The sequence below is a fragment of the Pseudorasbora parva genome, chromosome 18 (assembly GCF_024679245.1).
Source record: "Pseudorasbora parva isolate DD20220531a chromosome 18, ASM2467924v1, whole genome shotgun sequence".
Classification (NCBI taxonomy): domain Eukaryota; kingdom Metazoa; phylum Chordata; class Actinopteri; order Cypriniformes; family Gobionidae; genus Pseudorasbora; species Pseudorasbora parva.
The window spans coordinates 25012748-25030388 of NC_090189.1; the positions used below are offsets into that span (position 1 = coordinate 25012748).

Below are 17641 nucleotides of genomic sequence, written 5' to 3' on the forward strand. Positions count from 1 at the left end.
GCTAAGAATGAGAATAAGTGTTATGTAAACACACACTTGTTGACCCATTCATGCTGGACGCAGTATTTACCCACGTGTGAGCAATCTCTCACACACTCGCACACAAGCAATGTTGGGTTAGTTATGCGCTGTCAGTAAACAATCGGCATGACGTGCAGTACTACAATGGGTAACCAGCAATGTCTAAAGCTTGGTTACTCCACCACGATTGCGTGAGGAATGCTAAATCCCCCCATTGCACCTTCAACCTTGAGGTCATCTTGCAAACTGGCAGGGGAACGCAAGAAACTGGCGATCTGTCACAGTGTGTTTCAAGCGAAGGTCTGTGCTGAGTTATTTGCTCTGGCAGCTGGTGTTGCTCTTCACTGCAGCGATTTGGAGATAAACGGGTCCTGACTTAACATTCACACTGTAGAATACGGGCCACTGGATTACCACAGATGTGTGTTGCTGCACTTCTACAACATTCTGTGCCAAATGTCTGTGGCTAGAAATTAATGTATAATGTCAGTTACCTTCAAGTTAACACAGGTGGAGTTCATCACATTAAAAGTGAATAACATCCACTCAACTGGTAATGTCAGCCTTATTCAGCAAAAACTCAGGATTCGGATGAGAATTCGGATCATTCTAAATCTTTGCAACACCAAAGGCTGCGTCTGAAAACTTCAATACCTTATCAGGCAATGACGTTGTAGCTAGCGTTTGAGATACCTCACAACATTTTCAGACTTCTGAGGCAGGGCTACGGTTTCATGATCTACAACTAAAAAGAGCTAGTTTTGTGAAAACTAAGCCAATATTTAATATTACAATCAAAATTTCTCACTAGAATTGACATCAGAAGTGGATAACGTTGGTCAAAACATACATTTACACACAAACTGACCACCAACCGCAAATTTCCGCAAAAAAGATGAAAACTCAGCTGTTACATAATGGAACGCACAGGATTGTGGGATATCAAAGGCAGTGAAGGATACACACGTTGCCTTCAAAATTCCATTAGATGATGGTATGTCAGGAGCTAGCTTTTGGTTTTAAGATTTGGACGTGCCTTGATTCCTTCCTACCTTGTAATGTGTCCTCCGAAGGCAGCACATAGATTTTGGACACTGCCAGTCTTCACTTTGATGACATATTTATTGTAGGCCTATCATAAATTCACACATCAATAATGTCCACTGTACCTTGTGGAATATATTAAAGGGTTTTTAAACGGGTCTGGGACCCCCAAGGGAAATTTGAGAAACTGAGAAATTTAAGAATACAATTACTTTTAATTTACATTCAATATTATTTATTTAATTTATTTAATTTTTAAAAATGTTCTAGGTTCTAATGCTTGCTCACTAGTTAAAATTTCACATTAAAAGTGAAATGCAAATATTTTTATTTATTTTTTTAATACGTTTCTCTTAGATTTAAATATATTAGGATTAAGAAATATACACAGATGGCTCATACAGTTTTAAAATGTATATTTAAATCATTTAATATGTATATACTTTTTGTATTATATACATTACCATATCTTATTTATTTGATCAAAAATACAGTTAAAGGGTATATTGTGAAAATTCAAAATGACTGTTATTAATATTTTTCAGCTGTAATTTACTCCTATGATGCAAAGCTGAATTTTCAGCATCATTACTCCAGTCTTCAGTGTCATGTGATCCAAATTGTTTTATTGGGTGTATATATGAAAAGCTATACAGGTGCTGGTCATATAATTAGAATATCATCAAAAAGTTTATTTATTTCACTAATTCCATTCAAAAAGTGAAACTTGTATATTATATTCATTCATTACACACAGACATTTATCCCTATTGCTTGTACACTTTTTTTCTACCACATCTTTTCCTTCCCTTTGCCTCTCTATTAATGTGCTTGGACACAGAACTGCCTCTTTTGCAATGACCTTTTGTGTCTTGCCCTCCTTGTGCAAGGTGTCAATGGTCGTCTTTTGGAGAACTGTCAAGTCAGCAGTCTTCCCCATGATTGTGTAGCCTACAGAACTAGACTGAGAGACCAGTTAAAGGCCTTTGCAGGTGTCTTGAGTTAATTAGCTGGTTAGAGTGTGGCATCAGGTGTCTTCAATATTGAACCTTTTCACAATATTCTAATTGTCTGAGATTCTGAATTTGGGATTTTCTTTAAGCCTAGTTCAGACTGCATGTTTTTCAAACTCATTGGGTCACTGCTCTTTTCACACTGCATGACTGTCTGGGGTAGCATTCAGTCACTGCTGTGTTCACACTGCACGAAGGATCAGCGACAGGGGTGTTCACACGGCAAGACTATACAGGAGGAACAATCGCCGCAAACTACATTTTTCAACTAAACACACGTGCGATGTGAAAAGTAAATAACGCGAGATCACACGTGCGCCAGACCGGAGTTTTCGCACGAGACTTGGAATTGTTATTAAAAATGCTAAACTGCAGAAAGTTTGTGCTCCAAATCGTCTGTGCGCTGATTTGTGGAGAAAAAGAAAAAAAGATTATGGAGGAGGAACTTGTTGGAGAGAGAGGGAGCAAGGATTGTGTTCTGCAAAGAGAGTTTTGAGGTAAATAAATAATTTTGTAATGTGCTGCTGCTGCTGCAGCTGGACGTGCAAATGTTTGGGCTTTGTTTCTGTTTGATAGAATTGTAAATGTATCTATTACAATACTGATAGTCTGCTCTATAACTCCTCCTTGAACCTCCCGCCGCCCTTTATCTCACTCTCTCATTGGCTGTCGGTCCTCGCCGATGTAATTTTCAGTCAGAACACGTTTCACACAGCAGGAGTTAGAATCGCTGACAGGTCCAGATATTTAGCATGCCAAATATCTCGCGGGCGTCGGCGAGTCGCCAGCGATTCTCTCTTATCGTGTCTTTGATCATTCTGCATGACAGTGACTCGCGTGCACAAGCACCGATTTGCCTATGATCTCGGGCATTTGTCTGCAATTTCGCAAAACCTGTCGGCGAGTCAAAATCGGGGCAAAAATTGGGCAGTGTGAACTCGGTTTTAGTTGTCAGTTATAATCATCGAAATGAAAAGAAAAAAAACATTTGAAATATATCAGTTTGTGTGAATGAATATAATATACAAGTTTCAATTTTTTAATGGAGTTAGTGAAATAAATCAACTTTTTGATTATATTCTAATTATATGACCAGCACCTGTATATATTTTATAGCAGGGTTGGAGGAGGGGGGAAAGGGGGAAAAAAGGGGGGTCATCCCTTCAGACCCATTTGAATAAATCTTGCATACAACATGACACAGACAAACTTCTTTTTTCCACTATTTTCTGGAATTAAGTGGAAACAGCCCAAACTGCAGGTTCCTAGAGCACACAGGGCCTGAGTTACACACTTTCAAAAATGAATTTATGGAGAAAAAAAATCAAAAAGTGCCTACTTTTTGGTGGGGGGTTACAGCTTACACAACATATACTTACATGTTTATCACTTTTAGCAGTGTTTTATGTAACTTCAAAGGGTTTCCTGTAAAATGACACCAACATTTTTAACCTAGACCACTGTATGTGTGTATGGGAAGCTTTTCAATTTGGGTAGGCCAAATCCAGGTGGAAATCCCAAAAAATGGGGTTCATCGCAAGGGGGTCCTTAAAATGTTTGAAAACCCTGATCAAACACAGTGATGACACCCCAACAAAACCGATATCTGATATATATTTTTTCAGAAGTGACTTATTCTTTCAAGTCAATCAGGTTTATGGCTTTACACAAGACTGAACATAACCTATATTGCAGGTGTGTGCATTTTTATGAGGTACATTTTGAACTTTGATAGAGGACATAGGATAAGCATCATTGGTTACTCTTCTACTTTTTCTTACCTGTTCTGTCTCACTCATAATTGCTCAAGTAGACAAAATGTTCAGCTACGCAGAGTTATGCCTTAAAGTAATTAATTTACCCACAATCCCCCCTCCTCTTTTCACATTAACACCCCAGCACACTCATCTACCCTGAGCTGTTCTCTGTTCCTCACAGTAACAGCCCACCGGCGCAGACACCGGACCAGCTTCAGGACACAGCAGGTACGAGCACAGAGGTTAGCCAAGGGATTCCAGAGGGATCACAGCAACTTCAGTCTAGCTGAGGCATCTCTTCTTGTGCCTCATGGAAAAGTCTGTTCGTGCCACAAGCGGTTTAAGCGTGGACCTTCTAATCCAGGGCAAGACTGTGGTGCATTTCCACCCGAAAGCCTGAGGAATTTAAGAGCTGATTATACAACGACGCATAACAGTTTCTTTATTTATTTCTCCTATTGAGAATTACTTTCTAGTTCCATTTGTGGAGAAAATTCAGGACATCCCAAGACACAGCAGGTCCGTGCACACTTGTTTTTATCTGCATATCTATGTATTTGTATTTTTACTGCATTTGAAGCACATGCTGCCAACACTGAAATCTGTGTAGAAACCATTTTCATTAAATGCCCAACTTTAACTTGAACTCAAACTCTTTATGAAGTGGTGCCAATACTATTGGCAAAAATATGTTGGCATCTCTATTATATCTACACTTGTATTTTTAATTATTATATTGAAATCTGTTATGATTACAATGCACTGAATTATCATTTTTGGAACCTATAAGTACATTTTCTATAAGGGCTTTTGACCAACATACCTTATCTTTATATTCCCACAGGTACATTTTACAACCCACTTATCAGAACGTTGGGTTATAAATTGTGTTCCTGAAACAAATTTAGATACTTCCCTGTTATTGTGTACATCTGAGCCATGGTCTTTTCTGACCTGCTGGAGCAGGTGGGCAGCACAGGACGTTTCCAGATCCTGCATGTCACCCTGTTAAGTATGCCCATCCTGATGATGGCCAGCCATAACCTGCTGCAGAATTTTGTGGCCTCTGTGCCACCGCACCACTGTGCCCCCCACGCCAACCTCTCAATGTCCTCCATGGGGGACATGCTGCGGGTAACGGTGCCCCTGGGCCAGAACGGCCAACCGGAACGCTGCAGACGCTACACACATCCTCAGTGGCAGCTCCTGGACAGCAATAGTTCAGACAGCCTATGGGAAGAAGGTGAGGATGAGATAGAAATGCAGAAGTGTGAGGATGGATGGTACTACAACAAGTCAGAAATGAGCTCAACTATTATTTCTGAGGTAAGTGGTCAATGTCTGTCCGTTATAATTATTAGCAAAAAGTGACAATAATGTTAATTTCAACATTTAATAATACATATTCTACAAAATCTAAAGTCTGTTAATATGACTTAGCCTAACGCTGTGAACTACCATGAACAAACATGGTATATTCACATGGTATAATCCTAGTTACACATTACATGCACTTATGCAACATAGTGTCAGCTCAGATCTAGGCCACATCTGGTACATGTGGATTTCACGCTTATAGTAATAGTAATAACAGTAAATTATTACTATTATTACTATATTATTACAAGCCATATTAACTTTTATTTATTCCCAGGAAATTAATTATTTACTAGTTAAGATGCAAATTCTTGATATCAACAATGACATTGTCACTCGCATACTTCTATTATTGATATCAAGAATTAAAGTTTAACTAGTAAAAATCATAATTATTGAGATCTGTAATTGCACTTTCAGATAAGTCACACCACACTGTAAAAAATTTTTTTTAAATAATAATGTCTCGAACTGAAAATGTTCTAGTGACTGATCACATCTAAATTTTCCAGTAGGCCAAATTAAATTTTTGTCAATTGATGCAGTTTAATTCACAAAAATTAAATTTGGCCAACTGAAAATTTTAGATGTGATCAGTCACTAGAACATTTTCAGTTGGAGACCTACATTTTTTTATTTTCTTACCATCAGAAATACAATTCTTACTAGGAAAAATCTGAATTTTTGATATCAAGAATATTTGAAATCACTAGTTAAAATGTTAATTCTTGTTGATATCAAAAATTGTTGATATCAAGAATATACTTTTACTAGTAGGCTAAGAGTGTAATTATTGATATCAAAATAAATGTTTTTACTAGTAAGAATTGTATTACTAATATGTGAACTCGAAATTACATGCTATAAGAAATACATTCTTGATATCTGATCTTGAATGGCAGTTTTACTAGAGAAAATATAATTCTGATAACAAGAATACAGATTTTAACAAGTCCAGACTGAATTGTTGATATCACAATTTCATACAGCTTGGCATAAAATTATGCATAATTACATGCAACTAACCCTCAGACCAAACCTTAATCCTACCCTAATCCTATAGTAAGTAAATGTGTTTAATTAATATTACTCAATACTTAAATGTAATTACACTGTAACAATGATACCTTGAAATAAAGCATAACCAAAGGCTGTAAAACTTGTTGTTCATTGTTAGTTCATGTTAGCTATATTAACAAATGAGGCTTGTGCAATAATTCAAAAAACCCTTTTGTGTCCAAGTTCTTTTTTGGGCCACTGATTGCCTCTGCCTGTTCACCATGCTATAAGCAAAGTTAAATGAAAGTGTATGTTTTTTTCCCCCATATGCTTTCAATAAAAATGCTGATTCTTTTAGTGGGATTTAGTTTGTGACCAGCGTGCGCTAAAGCAAATGAGTCAAACTACCTACATGGGAGGCGTCCTTGTGGGAGCAGTGCTGTTTGGGGGACTTTCTGACAGGTTGTAAAAGCTTTTACTGTTAAATATGACAGCAATAAAGATTTACTAAACTTCTGACCCAGAAAGGCTGTAGCACACTAACTAAATTCCCCTTTACTGGTGCAGGTTTGGCCGGCGTATTCTACTGCTGATTTCTAACCTGATGATGGCAGTTGGAGGAACATGTACTGCCTTCTCCACCTCCTTCACCATGTTCTGCATTTTCCGTGTCTGCTGTGGCATGGCTCTATCTGGTCTAGTGCTCAATTCTTTCTCTCTAAGTGAGTATAGTGAACAACACAGCTGTGGATAAGAGGTTGGCATCTAGGCAAGGCATTTGATTTACAATGTATTCTGTGACATCTAGTGGAGAAAATTATGAAGTGTCATTGTTGCTTCTCCTCAGTTGTGGAATGGATCCCCACACGTGTGCGGACGGTGGTGGGCACAGGAACGGGCTACTGCTACACCACAGGCCAACTGATCCTGGCACTTGTCGCTTACCACATCAGAGACTGGCGCTGGCTCACTCTGGCCGTCTCTCTGCCTTTCTATGTGTCCTTCCTCTACTCATGGTACATCTTCTGCTCATGACATTTTTTACTGAACAAACTTTAATTCTGTGGAAACTGTGATACACTATTTTTCAAGATCCCTTGAACAGAATGTTAAAAAGAATATTTTGTACCATTACTGTCACTTTTAAAAAATGTATTACCCACACACTTTTTAGAACTAAAGAAACATGGACGAAACAATAGGTAAACATAGATGATCAGACAAAGAACAACTGAAAATGAGTGGTAATAGAGGGAATAAACATCAGCTGGAGTGACTGTGATTACGCCCTACTGAGTGGGAAAAAGACTGAGAGGCAGCACTGGTTTACAGCGTGAATGCAGCGAAAACACACCAAACCAGGCCTGGCGCCAGAGGGGGTAGGGGAGGCTTGTCCACGGACCCAATGGACATCGCTGTTCTGAGCTTGAGATGGACTTGATAATAGCATGTCATTTTCTCACTCAAACCACAGCCAACCTGCTGCTGCTTCTGCTTTAAGAGGGAAAAGCTGCCCATAACTGCTAGTCTAGAATCTGTAATCCTACGTAAGAATAGTACGTTTTGGTACAAAGCTGATCCGAGCTGCTGAGAAGGGCAATTGAAACAGGAGACAAAAGGCTAAAGTGAGCCAACAGAGACAGGGCCGAATAACTATAGCACTGGCAGGGGGTTATGAGACAGCCAGGGCTGTGTCTGCAAGCTGGAAGGGGCTAGTTAGTCTCAGGCATGTTCATCTTCCATCTCCTTTATGACAAAATCAGAATCATCCAGCCAGAGATCATTATTGATTTACTGGGCTACTGTTTTGCTGTCCCTTCTTGGTGAGAGGAAGACATACAGATGGTCATCCAGCCCCTAACATTATTTGATCATGTGTCTACTCCAGGGAACTTGGTGGTATAATTCCCAAAAATATCCTTTATGTACCTCTCTATGGGGCTACCATTTTGCTGAAGGTTTTGTAGCTAATTATCTGTCTGAGCTGCAGCTAAACCTATTTTAGTCCATGATTCTGTCAACACTGGTTGCAGCAGGAATGAAAAATACAGTCTTTATAACACAAATCCAAATAATCACTCTCAGAACCTAAAAAAAAAAAAAATGAAACAAGCAACATACATTGATGATCATGGACAAAGAACAACAGAAAATGAAGACTACAAATTCTCTATGAATACACATACTAAAAATCATGGCAACAGATGAATTAACACATGAAACAACTGGGAACACAGCAAAACTAAACAGAAAAGTCCACATTATAGATTTTATTATCGTAATTAATTGCAGATAAGCTAACCGAGCAAGACATCAAATGACAATTTGCCCACGGCAATCCTCCACAGATTACACCTATGAAAAAAATCCTTGTAAGAAGTCAACTACTTAAGTCAAAGTATATTTTGCTCATAAGTAGCAGTAGTCATGTGTGAGTTTTTGTCTCCTGCAGGTGGTTCTTAGAGTCTGCTCGTTGGCTGGTCCTGACCAAGAAACCAGATCAGGCAGTAAAAAACCTCAAAACGGTGGCTCGCATAAATGGACGCCGTGCAGAAGCTGATAAAATCAACCTTGAGGTAGGACTTTATGAGGGCTGTGTCGATTGTCAATTTCAGCATTTTCCGGGTCATTAAGAATACTTATTCTGTTGAGGTTGTGCATGCAGATGCTGCAGGAGTCCATGAAGAAGGAGATGGCCTGTTCACTGGGATCTTACAGTGCTCTAGACCTCCTGCGCACATCCACAATGAGAACCATCACCGTGTGCCTTAGCGCAGTCTGGTCAGTCACTCAATCCTTATTCAGTGCCAACCAGCATTTGAATTATACCACACTTTTGACCTATGAACTCTAACATCTCAGGTTCTCAACCAGCTTCGCCTACTACGGCCTCTCCATGGATCTGCAGAAATTTGGGGTCAGCATTTATCTTATCCAGATCATCTTTGGAGCAGTGGATATACCAGCCAAAATCTTGGTTACGATATCCATGAGCATGTTAGGACGAAGACCATCTCAGTGCGGAGCTCTTGTACTGGCTGGCGTAATGATACTCATTAATCTTCTGGTGCCTTATGGTGAGAATTTGAGTCTGGCATTGTCACGTAGGGTCATTTGTTTTCAAAAACTCTTATCCCAGTGAGATCTGGATGTTTCTGTTATTCAACACCACAGAAATTGAGACATGGCATTTCAAGTTTGACACTCACATGGCTGATCATGGAACTATGTGTTCGTGACACTTTTTTCATGTGCATGTGCAGACCTGCAATTGTTACGCACCAGTCTGGCAGTGATAGGGAAGGGCTGCTTGGCTGCATCATTCAACTGCTGTTACCTGTACTCTGGAGAGCTGTATCCTACGGTCATCCGGTAATTAAAGCCTAAAACCATCAAACTAAATTCCCTATGATTCAAAGCTTAAATCACACTTGTCCAGGGTCGTAACCATGTTTCGAACATTAATGGGGAAGGGTTGTGATGGTCTTTTTATAATGAATAAACAAATAGTGAAAAGATTTAAGGGAATAACCCAATGGACAGAAGAACAAACATATATATTTGGAAATATGCACACATATAATAATAAAAAATAAAAAAAACTCACCTGATATTAGAACAATTATAGAAGAATAAAATAAAGCATATTTTGTTACCTTTTGGCGTTTGAAGGGTTCAGTTGGAGCAGACGTTTTATACCATCATCAGTGTTCTTTTCAAAACTTATTTCCCAGGACATTTGGCATGGCTCACTCTCAAACAATTCTCAAAACTTTAATTTTCAACATCTTCAAAATCCATATTTTGATCACTGAGAGCTTCTTCACCTGATCCCCCATAAAGTGACACATATCTGATTTTGTTCAGTACTTGCCCTGCAGTAAATCGCTGAGCCATTTCATCTTTTTTCCTTGTTATATTATTTATAACTAAATTATTGAGGAATAGTAAGAAGGCTCATGTCTAACTTAAAAAAATGGGTGGGTAGTGAATTGCATCCTGGGTTACTAAAGACCCGAGTTATGCTTTTAAGGATTTGTCCACTTCTAATTTTGTGGGTCTTGTTTCCCTCAATGTCTATGGTGGACCTGTTTGTACATAATTTTGTTTCTTTTTGACAATCAATAACAAAACTCCCAGATTCCTATACAATTTTTCAGTGCTGTTGATGTCAACTAATGCAATTTTCTGCCATGTCCTCTTAGTCAGACCGGAATGGGATGGGTGTCCATGATGGCTCGGATTGGAGCAATGGTGGCCCCCATGGTGCTTCTTCTGGGAGAGGATTCCTCGTGGCTACCCGGTTTTATCTACGGAGGGGCTCCAATTATCAGTGGGATCTTCGCCTTCTTTCTCCCAGAAACCCTTGGACAATCTTTGCCTGATACTATCCAGGATGTGGATGACAGGTGAGCCAGTGGTGGCTTGACACACATTAAAGTTTTGTGCTAGAAGAATCTTATCCAACATTATGCAACTGATATCACGTCAAAAGTTGTGCAAGTGACACCAGCAAAGTGTCTTTTATAAATGGTTAACCATAACATGTTTTCTGACTCTTTCACTTATTACAGAGGTTTAATACGGACAAATTCCAAAGGAACACCTGAAAAAGAGGATCTGGCCAAGAAGGATCCCAGCATTGTCCTCCTGAAAGAGTCTGTCTGAGATGGTCACTTTACTACATTATCTGACTGCAGTATGATGGGAACACATGCAGAAGAGAATTTAAGGGTTCATATGATACAACCAACGGCTGTGAAGGGTTTCTTTGAATTTTGCATGATTAATAATGCATCTCCATGTTTTTCTGACTGTAATTAATATAAGATAAAGGTATTATTTACTTGTACAGAGTAAAAAAATAGAGCTTCGCATAGAGATGTGTGCTCTTTAGAAATCTTTTACTGTTTTATATAGTATAAATGTTTGTGTGTGGATGAGAGTGTGCATTTTTTGTTTTATTACTTGTCTTGAATGATGAAAAGAAATAAAGAACACAATTTTTCATGAATGGGGTATGTGGTTTTTTTTTTGTTAATATGTCATATGAAAACCAAAGCTATTGTAATGCACAGATGTTTGTTTTTCTAGAAGTGGTTTTGTATGCAGATAGCAATAGTTTTAAAAAAATTATAATAAATTGGGATATTTTGGTTACGAATTATATCCTTCAAACAAATAGTCCAGTATGGACCCTTTTAACAGACTGTGATTACATGCTTCCACAGCTATTATTATTGTAATCATTGTAAATACGTTTTCATTTTATTTGCATTATAACATTATACTTTGTGTTTTATTACCTTGTCATTAACTAACAAAAAAGGTAACTGCTGCAAGGGTGCTTCTAATTCAATGGCTGGGAGCAGTCAATGTTTAATATTTTCTGGAAAGCTGTTGAAACACTATTGTATTTTCTTTTGCTACAGGACTGTGCATATTTTCTGTAGTCTCCAGTCCACCACAGTATTATATTAACAGCACTGTAAAAAAAACATTAACTTAAAAAGTAAATGTCCATGTTGCCTTAAAACTTGGATATTTGTGTTGACTAAACTTAAATTTAAAACATTTTTTGTTACTTTTTTTAATTCATTTTTTACAGTGCTGTTAAAAATATAACAAGTAGATAAACATCTATTATATAGTGGGCTGGATAATAAAGAAAATACAGTTACTGTACTGTCCTGTACAAAAGTTCAAGTTGAAATACTGCACACTGACTCTTGATATGAGCAACAAAACACACAATAAGCCCTTAAAAATAAAAGCCCACAAAAATACTTAAAAAGTTACATCTATCTGTAGACGCAGCAGGGCATTCATTGCTTATATTTCAAAATATTTTCTTTAGTATTTTTTTAAAATACATTCTCTATACTTAAATACATGAAAATGTATTTAAATTGTATTGTAAAACTGCCAAACAAAAGTGTTTAAAAGGCAACAAATGAATAAATTGAAATTGAAGGGCAGAGATGTGAAAGATATCAAATAATAAAAAAGTAATTATATTTTCCATATAAGATGCCAACAGTTGTGTTCTCACTTTATGTCCACTCCGTTGGGATTTTGTATAACTCTGAATAAGTCAGGCAATGCCATGCTTTAACTGCGATGAACTCTTTCCCATACTATTTCCTGCTCATTGTGGATGCCACCGTAGAACACACAGTCCTGAAAGTTTTTATATTTGTTTTATATTTTAAAGGTCCCGTTCTTCGCGATTCCATCTTTCAAACTTTAGTTAGTGTGTAATGTTGCTGTAAGAGCATAAATAATACCTGTAAAATTACAAAGCTCAAAGTTTAATGGCAAGCGAGATATTTTATTTAACAGAAGTTCCCTTTCAAGCGAACGGCCGGTTTGGACTACAGCAGGAAGTGCAGGGATGTAATGACGTCACTAGAACCGTTTGTTGACTAACCCTCCGCCCATAAGAACATGCAAAATAGGGGACGTGGTCAATTGGCCAATCACAGGTGTTGAATTTGCAATCACTCACCGCTCGAGTGGTTTGTCCAGGTGCTGAGTTCAGCTAAACATGCGCGTCAGTCCTCTGTAAGTGCAGACATTGCTAAAATAAAAGATTCATTACCAACTTCACTGCAGAACTTTGTGCGATTGCGTTTATTGAATGAGAGACAGCTTTTAGTAATTATAAAGTATATTACCACCACTACAATACACTTCAATACACTGACCCATCCACATATACATGGGGGATTCACTCGAAAAATGTGATGAATGACAGTTATAAACATTCATTTCGACATCAGGCTCCTAAAAATGTCAGGAAAACATGATTCTTCACTGCATACCATGGATCACTGAATCTTTGGTAAATTGTATGGATCGTTTACTCGTCACTCTACTCGTGTTTTCCTCCATTAACTCCAGTTATGTAGCAGCTCTTCTGCCACTCAGCCCCAGCTGAGGGGGCGTGTTATGGCGGGAAAGTGACATCGATGCATTCCCTCTATAACAGGATATTTAAAGGGTACATATTACACAGTTTCTGCCAGTCTCATGTTAATTTTGTGTATCTAGAGTAGTATTGCATCCTTCATATCTCTGGAGTGCCTTTAGTTTTATCATATTTATAAAGAACAGATACGCTGTACTGATTCTTTCCGAAAACAGCTGAGCTTGTGCAGTGGGCGGAGCTTAAAGAGTCACAAGTCATGGACAGGCACACACACACACACACACCATGTCATTATCCCTGGATAACTTTCAATTCACTTATGTTGTTTCTATATGCATAATATAACGCGCCAATTGCCAAGAAAACACAGACATTTGATGCAGTTTCACTCACCGCCTGTGGTTTCAACTCGTGACTGGGAACAAACAAACACTCCGCTGCTGCTCTGGAAAAAACAAATTGCAACCACTGTTTCCTTAACGCTGGGTTATTTGGGAAGCTGAACAAGGTTATGGTTCCCTCACAAACAAAAACACACTTCTTTAGTGGCATTGTTGATTTTGTGATCTAAAACCAAAATGACAGCGCTGCCAACAGCTTCTATAATCTAAATGAAGAATGGGCAGAAATGCCCATACAAACAGTTCCGCCCTTTATGAAGTCATGTAGGACCAAACTTGAAAGGGGGAAAAAAAGAGAAAAAAAACATTTCCAAAATTCAAATCCTGAGAGGATTTGGCACAGAAACACCCTGTCATACGGCCAACTCGTTTTTTTTTGTCCATTAGCATGAGACTCTTTTTAAAAGTGATGCAAGAAATAGCATTAGACCCATTAGACCTCATTTGGAAGTGTAACAAAATATACTTTTTCCTAGGCAACACTTTGTCAACGTCAAGGTATATAAATGCATATAGAATCAATGACCAAAATAAACCTGAAACACCGTAAGCGTGAAAATTATAACATTAAGAGGTTTTCCTTTGTTGTTGTTGTTTGTTTGTTTGTTTTTTGCCATACATGAAACTTTAAGAAGAAAAATGCTGTATTAAATGAAAATCTGCTGGGTTCATCATGTTTTTTTTTGTTTTTTTTAAAGCCAGGCAGTTATGTAAGAGGTCAAATAAGATGGTTTAGTGGCTATCATAACAAAGAAACTGTTCATATCACTGTTATATAAAGACACAACTGTAATGAATAATCTTAATAATGTATAACTAGTGGCGGTGCAAGATGTTTATTTTTAACAGTCTAAGGAACTAAAAATGGGTTATGAACAAAAAACTACAACTCCCACACGCAGACGGATTTTTCCCATGAGCGCTTGCTGCAGTTCTGCCGCTCATTCCGGTGTCATTTCCCTCTTCCTGTTCATTACATACTCTATTTTAGTGCAGCAAGATGTCTGGATTTCTGCGGGGAATTGCTCGGATCCGCACTGCTCCGGCTCTGCGGGGATCAACCATCACCCAGCGAGCCAACATCGCCTCACGACCTGCCAAGGATGCGCTAGGGCCGGCTGTGAGTATATGTAGAGAGCTGGCTTTTACGTAAAGGGAAGGCCATGGTCTCCTTGGCATTCACCTTTAGACTCAATGTGATAACCGGAAACCTACATAATCATACCAAATCAGTTTAGTTTGAGCTCTAATTCAAATGATTATTCTGAATGGACCATGTTTGTAGTGTCGCACCGCTCTTGGACTGATTTGCGGTTGAAACGGCTCACAAAACCTAATCGGCCTATAACGTTAACTTAGCGGTTATTCAGAAGGTCGGGGTGCTTCTGGATGATAAAGATCGATGGTGAATTTTTTACTTAAATAATAAATTAACGTTTCAAACGGTATACAGGGACATATACACTAGTAATATACTGTTAAATACTAGTAAGATACAGTATATTATTGATGTAGCCTAACGTTACTAGGTATAGTAAGCTAATATTTAAGCTAACTTACAGTCTTCCTAGTCCCAAACTGCATGTTTGAGCTGTTTTAACTGAAAGCAGGAGCAATGGCAAATCTTAAAACATGTCAGTACAATTTTTTTTGCAAACTGGCTTTTTTGTTCTTCTAAAGGCACTTTTATAAAAAAGCTATTTAAAATGTCTTAACTTGACTAAGGTTTAATGCTGGCTGTGAAACCAGGTTATACTCTAGTTTCATAATCTCATATGTGACCCTGTCATGAGTATCTCTTTTTTTAATTTATTGCGATTACATTACCGGCAATTTGAATAAATAAGCTTTCCATTGATATATGGTTTGCTATGAAGGAACAATATTTGAAGAGATAGCGATTTAAAAATCTGGAATCTGAGGGTGCCAAAAAAGTATAAATATGAATATATTGCCTTTTAAAGTTGTTTAGACAAAGTCTTTAGCAATGCAACTATTACTAATAAATTTGATAGCAAATTTTGGAACTTTTTGGTTTGGTTTTGATTTACAAAATATCTTCATGGGACATGAACCCTATTAATTATTTTTGGCATAAAATTATTTATTAAATTATGAATTATTTTTGGCATAAAAGAGAAATGTCATTTTGTCCCATACAATGTATTGTTGGCTAAAATAAATACCGATGCACCTTATGACTGGTTTTGTGGTCCTGTGGGTATGCAACATTGCAATATGATTGAGAGTCATAATTTTTAACATTTAATTAAAAAAAAATTAAATTATAATTACCATTTTATAATTTAAATGAGCTTCATAAATCCATTAATTAAATGTCACATTTAGCTGTACTTTTATACAGGGCTCAGTGCAGGGACGTGCACAGGATTATTTTTGAGGGGCGGTGGCTCTGAATTTTTTTTACATTTCGTAGGTGTCATTTCCTGCATTATGGTGTGTTTGAGGACATGTCCCTTGCATATACCAATAAAATAACTCAAACCAGTCAATATCAATAGTCTAATTAAAAAGACCATGTTAATTTAACTGCCATAGAAATCAACAGTTTCACAGGTAATGATAATGAACAAGTTAAATGTTTATTATGCCCTGAGTCCAGATATAAAAAGTAGATTTATGAAGATTAATTCATTTCGTGAAACTTGATGATGATCGCCGTTTGTTTCACCTTTCTGACAACGTTAAGTCGTCTCACCCGACAACCGCGACAATCTCTTTCTAGTGCCGCTCGCGTGCAGCGCTGCAGCCACGTAAACAGAGTTTGCGTTCTCCCTACTGCCTTTCACTTTTGGACGAGTGCCTGAATATGGAAATGAATGAGGTGTTACTTTTTTCTTTTTTTTTTGCATCTAAGCCTACGTAAAATTCTGCATCCATTGTACGATATATTTTTATAATTAATTTTTTCCACCTCGGAAGGGCAACATGAATTGAGAAGGGCATATGAGTAGTGGCCCGGGCAACCTGAGCAACCCTCCTGTGCACATCCCTGGCTCAATGCTAAGGATTTTTTATTTATTTTTCAACCCTCCCAGTTGTGCCGTTTCTGTGTTTTGCCAAAATACCAATTAATCCCTATTAAAGTATCAAAAGTGATTCAGTCAAGAGCATTTTTCCATGTAAAATGAGTATTGTGCGATGTACGTACATGAGTAAAATGAATATCGTCAAAATATACAAGATGTTACATGGTTACCTAACAGCCGTTTGGGTCTTGTTTGTTTTTACAGGAGACAACAATTGGTCTGGCCTTATTTTCTCTTGCCATCCTGGGACCAGCTGGTTGGGTTCTGGCCAACCTGGAAAACTACAAAAAGAGGGACTCCGCTGCATCAGAGTGATCAATCTGTCATTTACTGAAAGCAGTTTGTATGGTTTTATTGCTTTTAACACATTGGGACCACCATCTCACAGACCTCCGACTTACCTGAACAGCAGAACAGTTTCTTTGAGCCACCCACCTACCTCTCCATGCGACTGGTTTCTTTCCTCCAAACACTCCAGTCTTCGTTACACAGAGCATCTGCTTCCTGTTACCAACTGTGTAATAACAAACAGTCATGGGTGTATCTTATCTGGAGCTGTTACATTTGAAATAAACCATTATTTAAATCTTAAAGTCTGTCTCTGTTTTGATTTGGCAATAGGCTACTGGGAAAAAAACACTATATAATGCTTTGAAATAAAGCCAATGACTACCAGGCCTTGTCTTGATCTTTTTTCAGTTATGAAAAGGAAAAAATCAGATATTCAAGAAAGCCCATTTGGAAGTGCTTTTCAAAATTTGTCTGCACATTTTTAATAGTCTCCTTAATTAGCACACCTGATTCAAATCATCAGCCATTAACGGAAGTAAGTACCACATGGTCCCATTATATCATTATTATAATTTTATTAAAATATATACGTTGACTTTTACAAACAAATGTGTGTGTAAACCATTTAGCCTGTCGTCATAAAATAATGATAGAAGTATTTTAGTTTATTTTTCTTTTAAGATAATGCTTAGGAAGTTCTATAAACGCTTGCCACTGGTGCATTGCCTCGTTGGTGAAAAATCATAGGCTTAAAGAA

General features: G+C 37.8%; 2 protein-coding genes across 2 annotated transcripts; both read left to right on the top strand.

The window, feature by feature from the left end:
* The first annotated feature begins 3991 nt into the window (after positions 1 to 3991).
* slc22a6l (solute carrier family 22 member 6, like) lies at positions 3992 to 11225 on the top strand. The gene is made up of 11 exons (XM_067424221.1): positions 3992 to 4354; positions 4680 to 5161; positions 6570 to 6673; positions 6779 to 6933; positions 7059 to 7227; positions 8664 to 8787; positions 8877 to 8992; positions 9074 to 9288; positions 9475 to 9583; positions 10417 to 10620; positions 10786 to 11225. Exons 2-11 carry the CDS (start codon positions 4775 to 4777, stop codon positions 10877 to 10879), a joined length of 1677 nt encoding a protein of 558 aa, XP_067280322.1. The 5' UTR covers positions 3992 to 4354; positions 4680 to 4774; the 3' UTR covers positions 10880 to 11225.
* Positions 11226 to 14460: 3235 nt separating this feature from the next.
* On the top strand, positions 14461 to 17186 carry cox8a (cytochrome c oxidase subunit 8A). Its single transcript, XM_067422990.1, has 2 exons — positions 14461 to 14663; positions 16798 to 17186. The coding sequence occupies exons 1-2, from the start codon at positions 14544 to 14546 to the stop codon at positions 16906 to 16908; spliced, it is 231 nt and encodes a 76-aa protein (XP_067279091.1). The 5' UTR covers positions 14461 to 14543; the 3' UTR covers positions 16909 to 17186.
* The last annotated feature ends 455 nt before the right edge of the window (positions 17187 to 17641 follow it).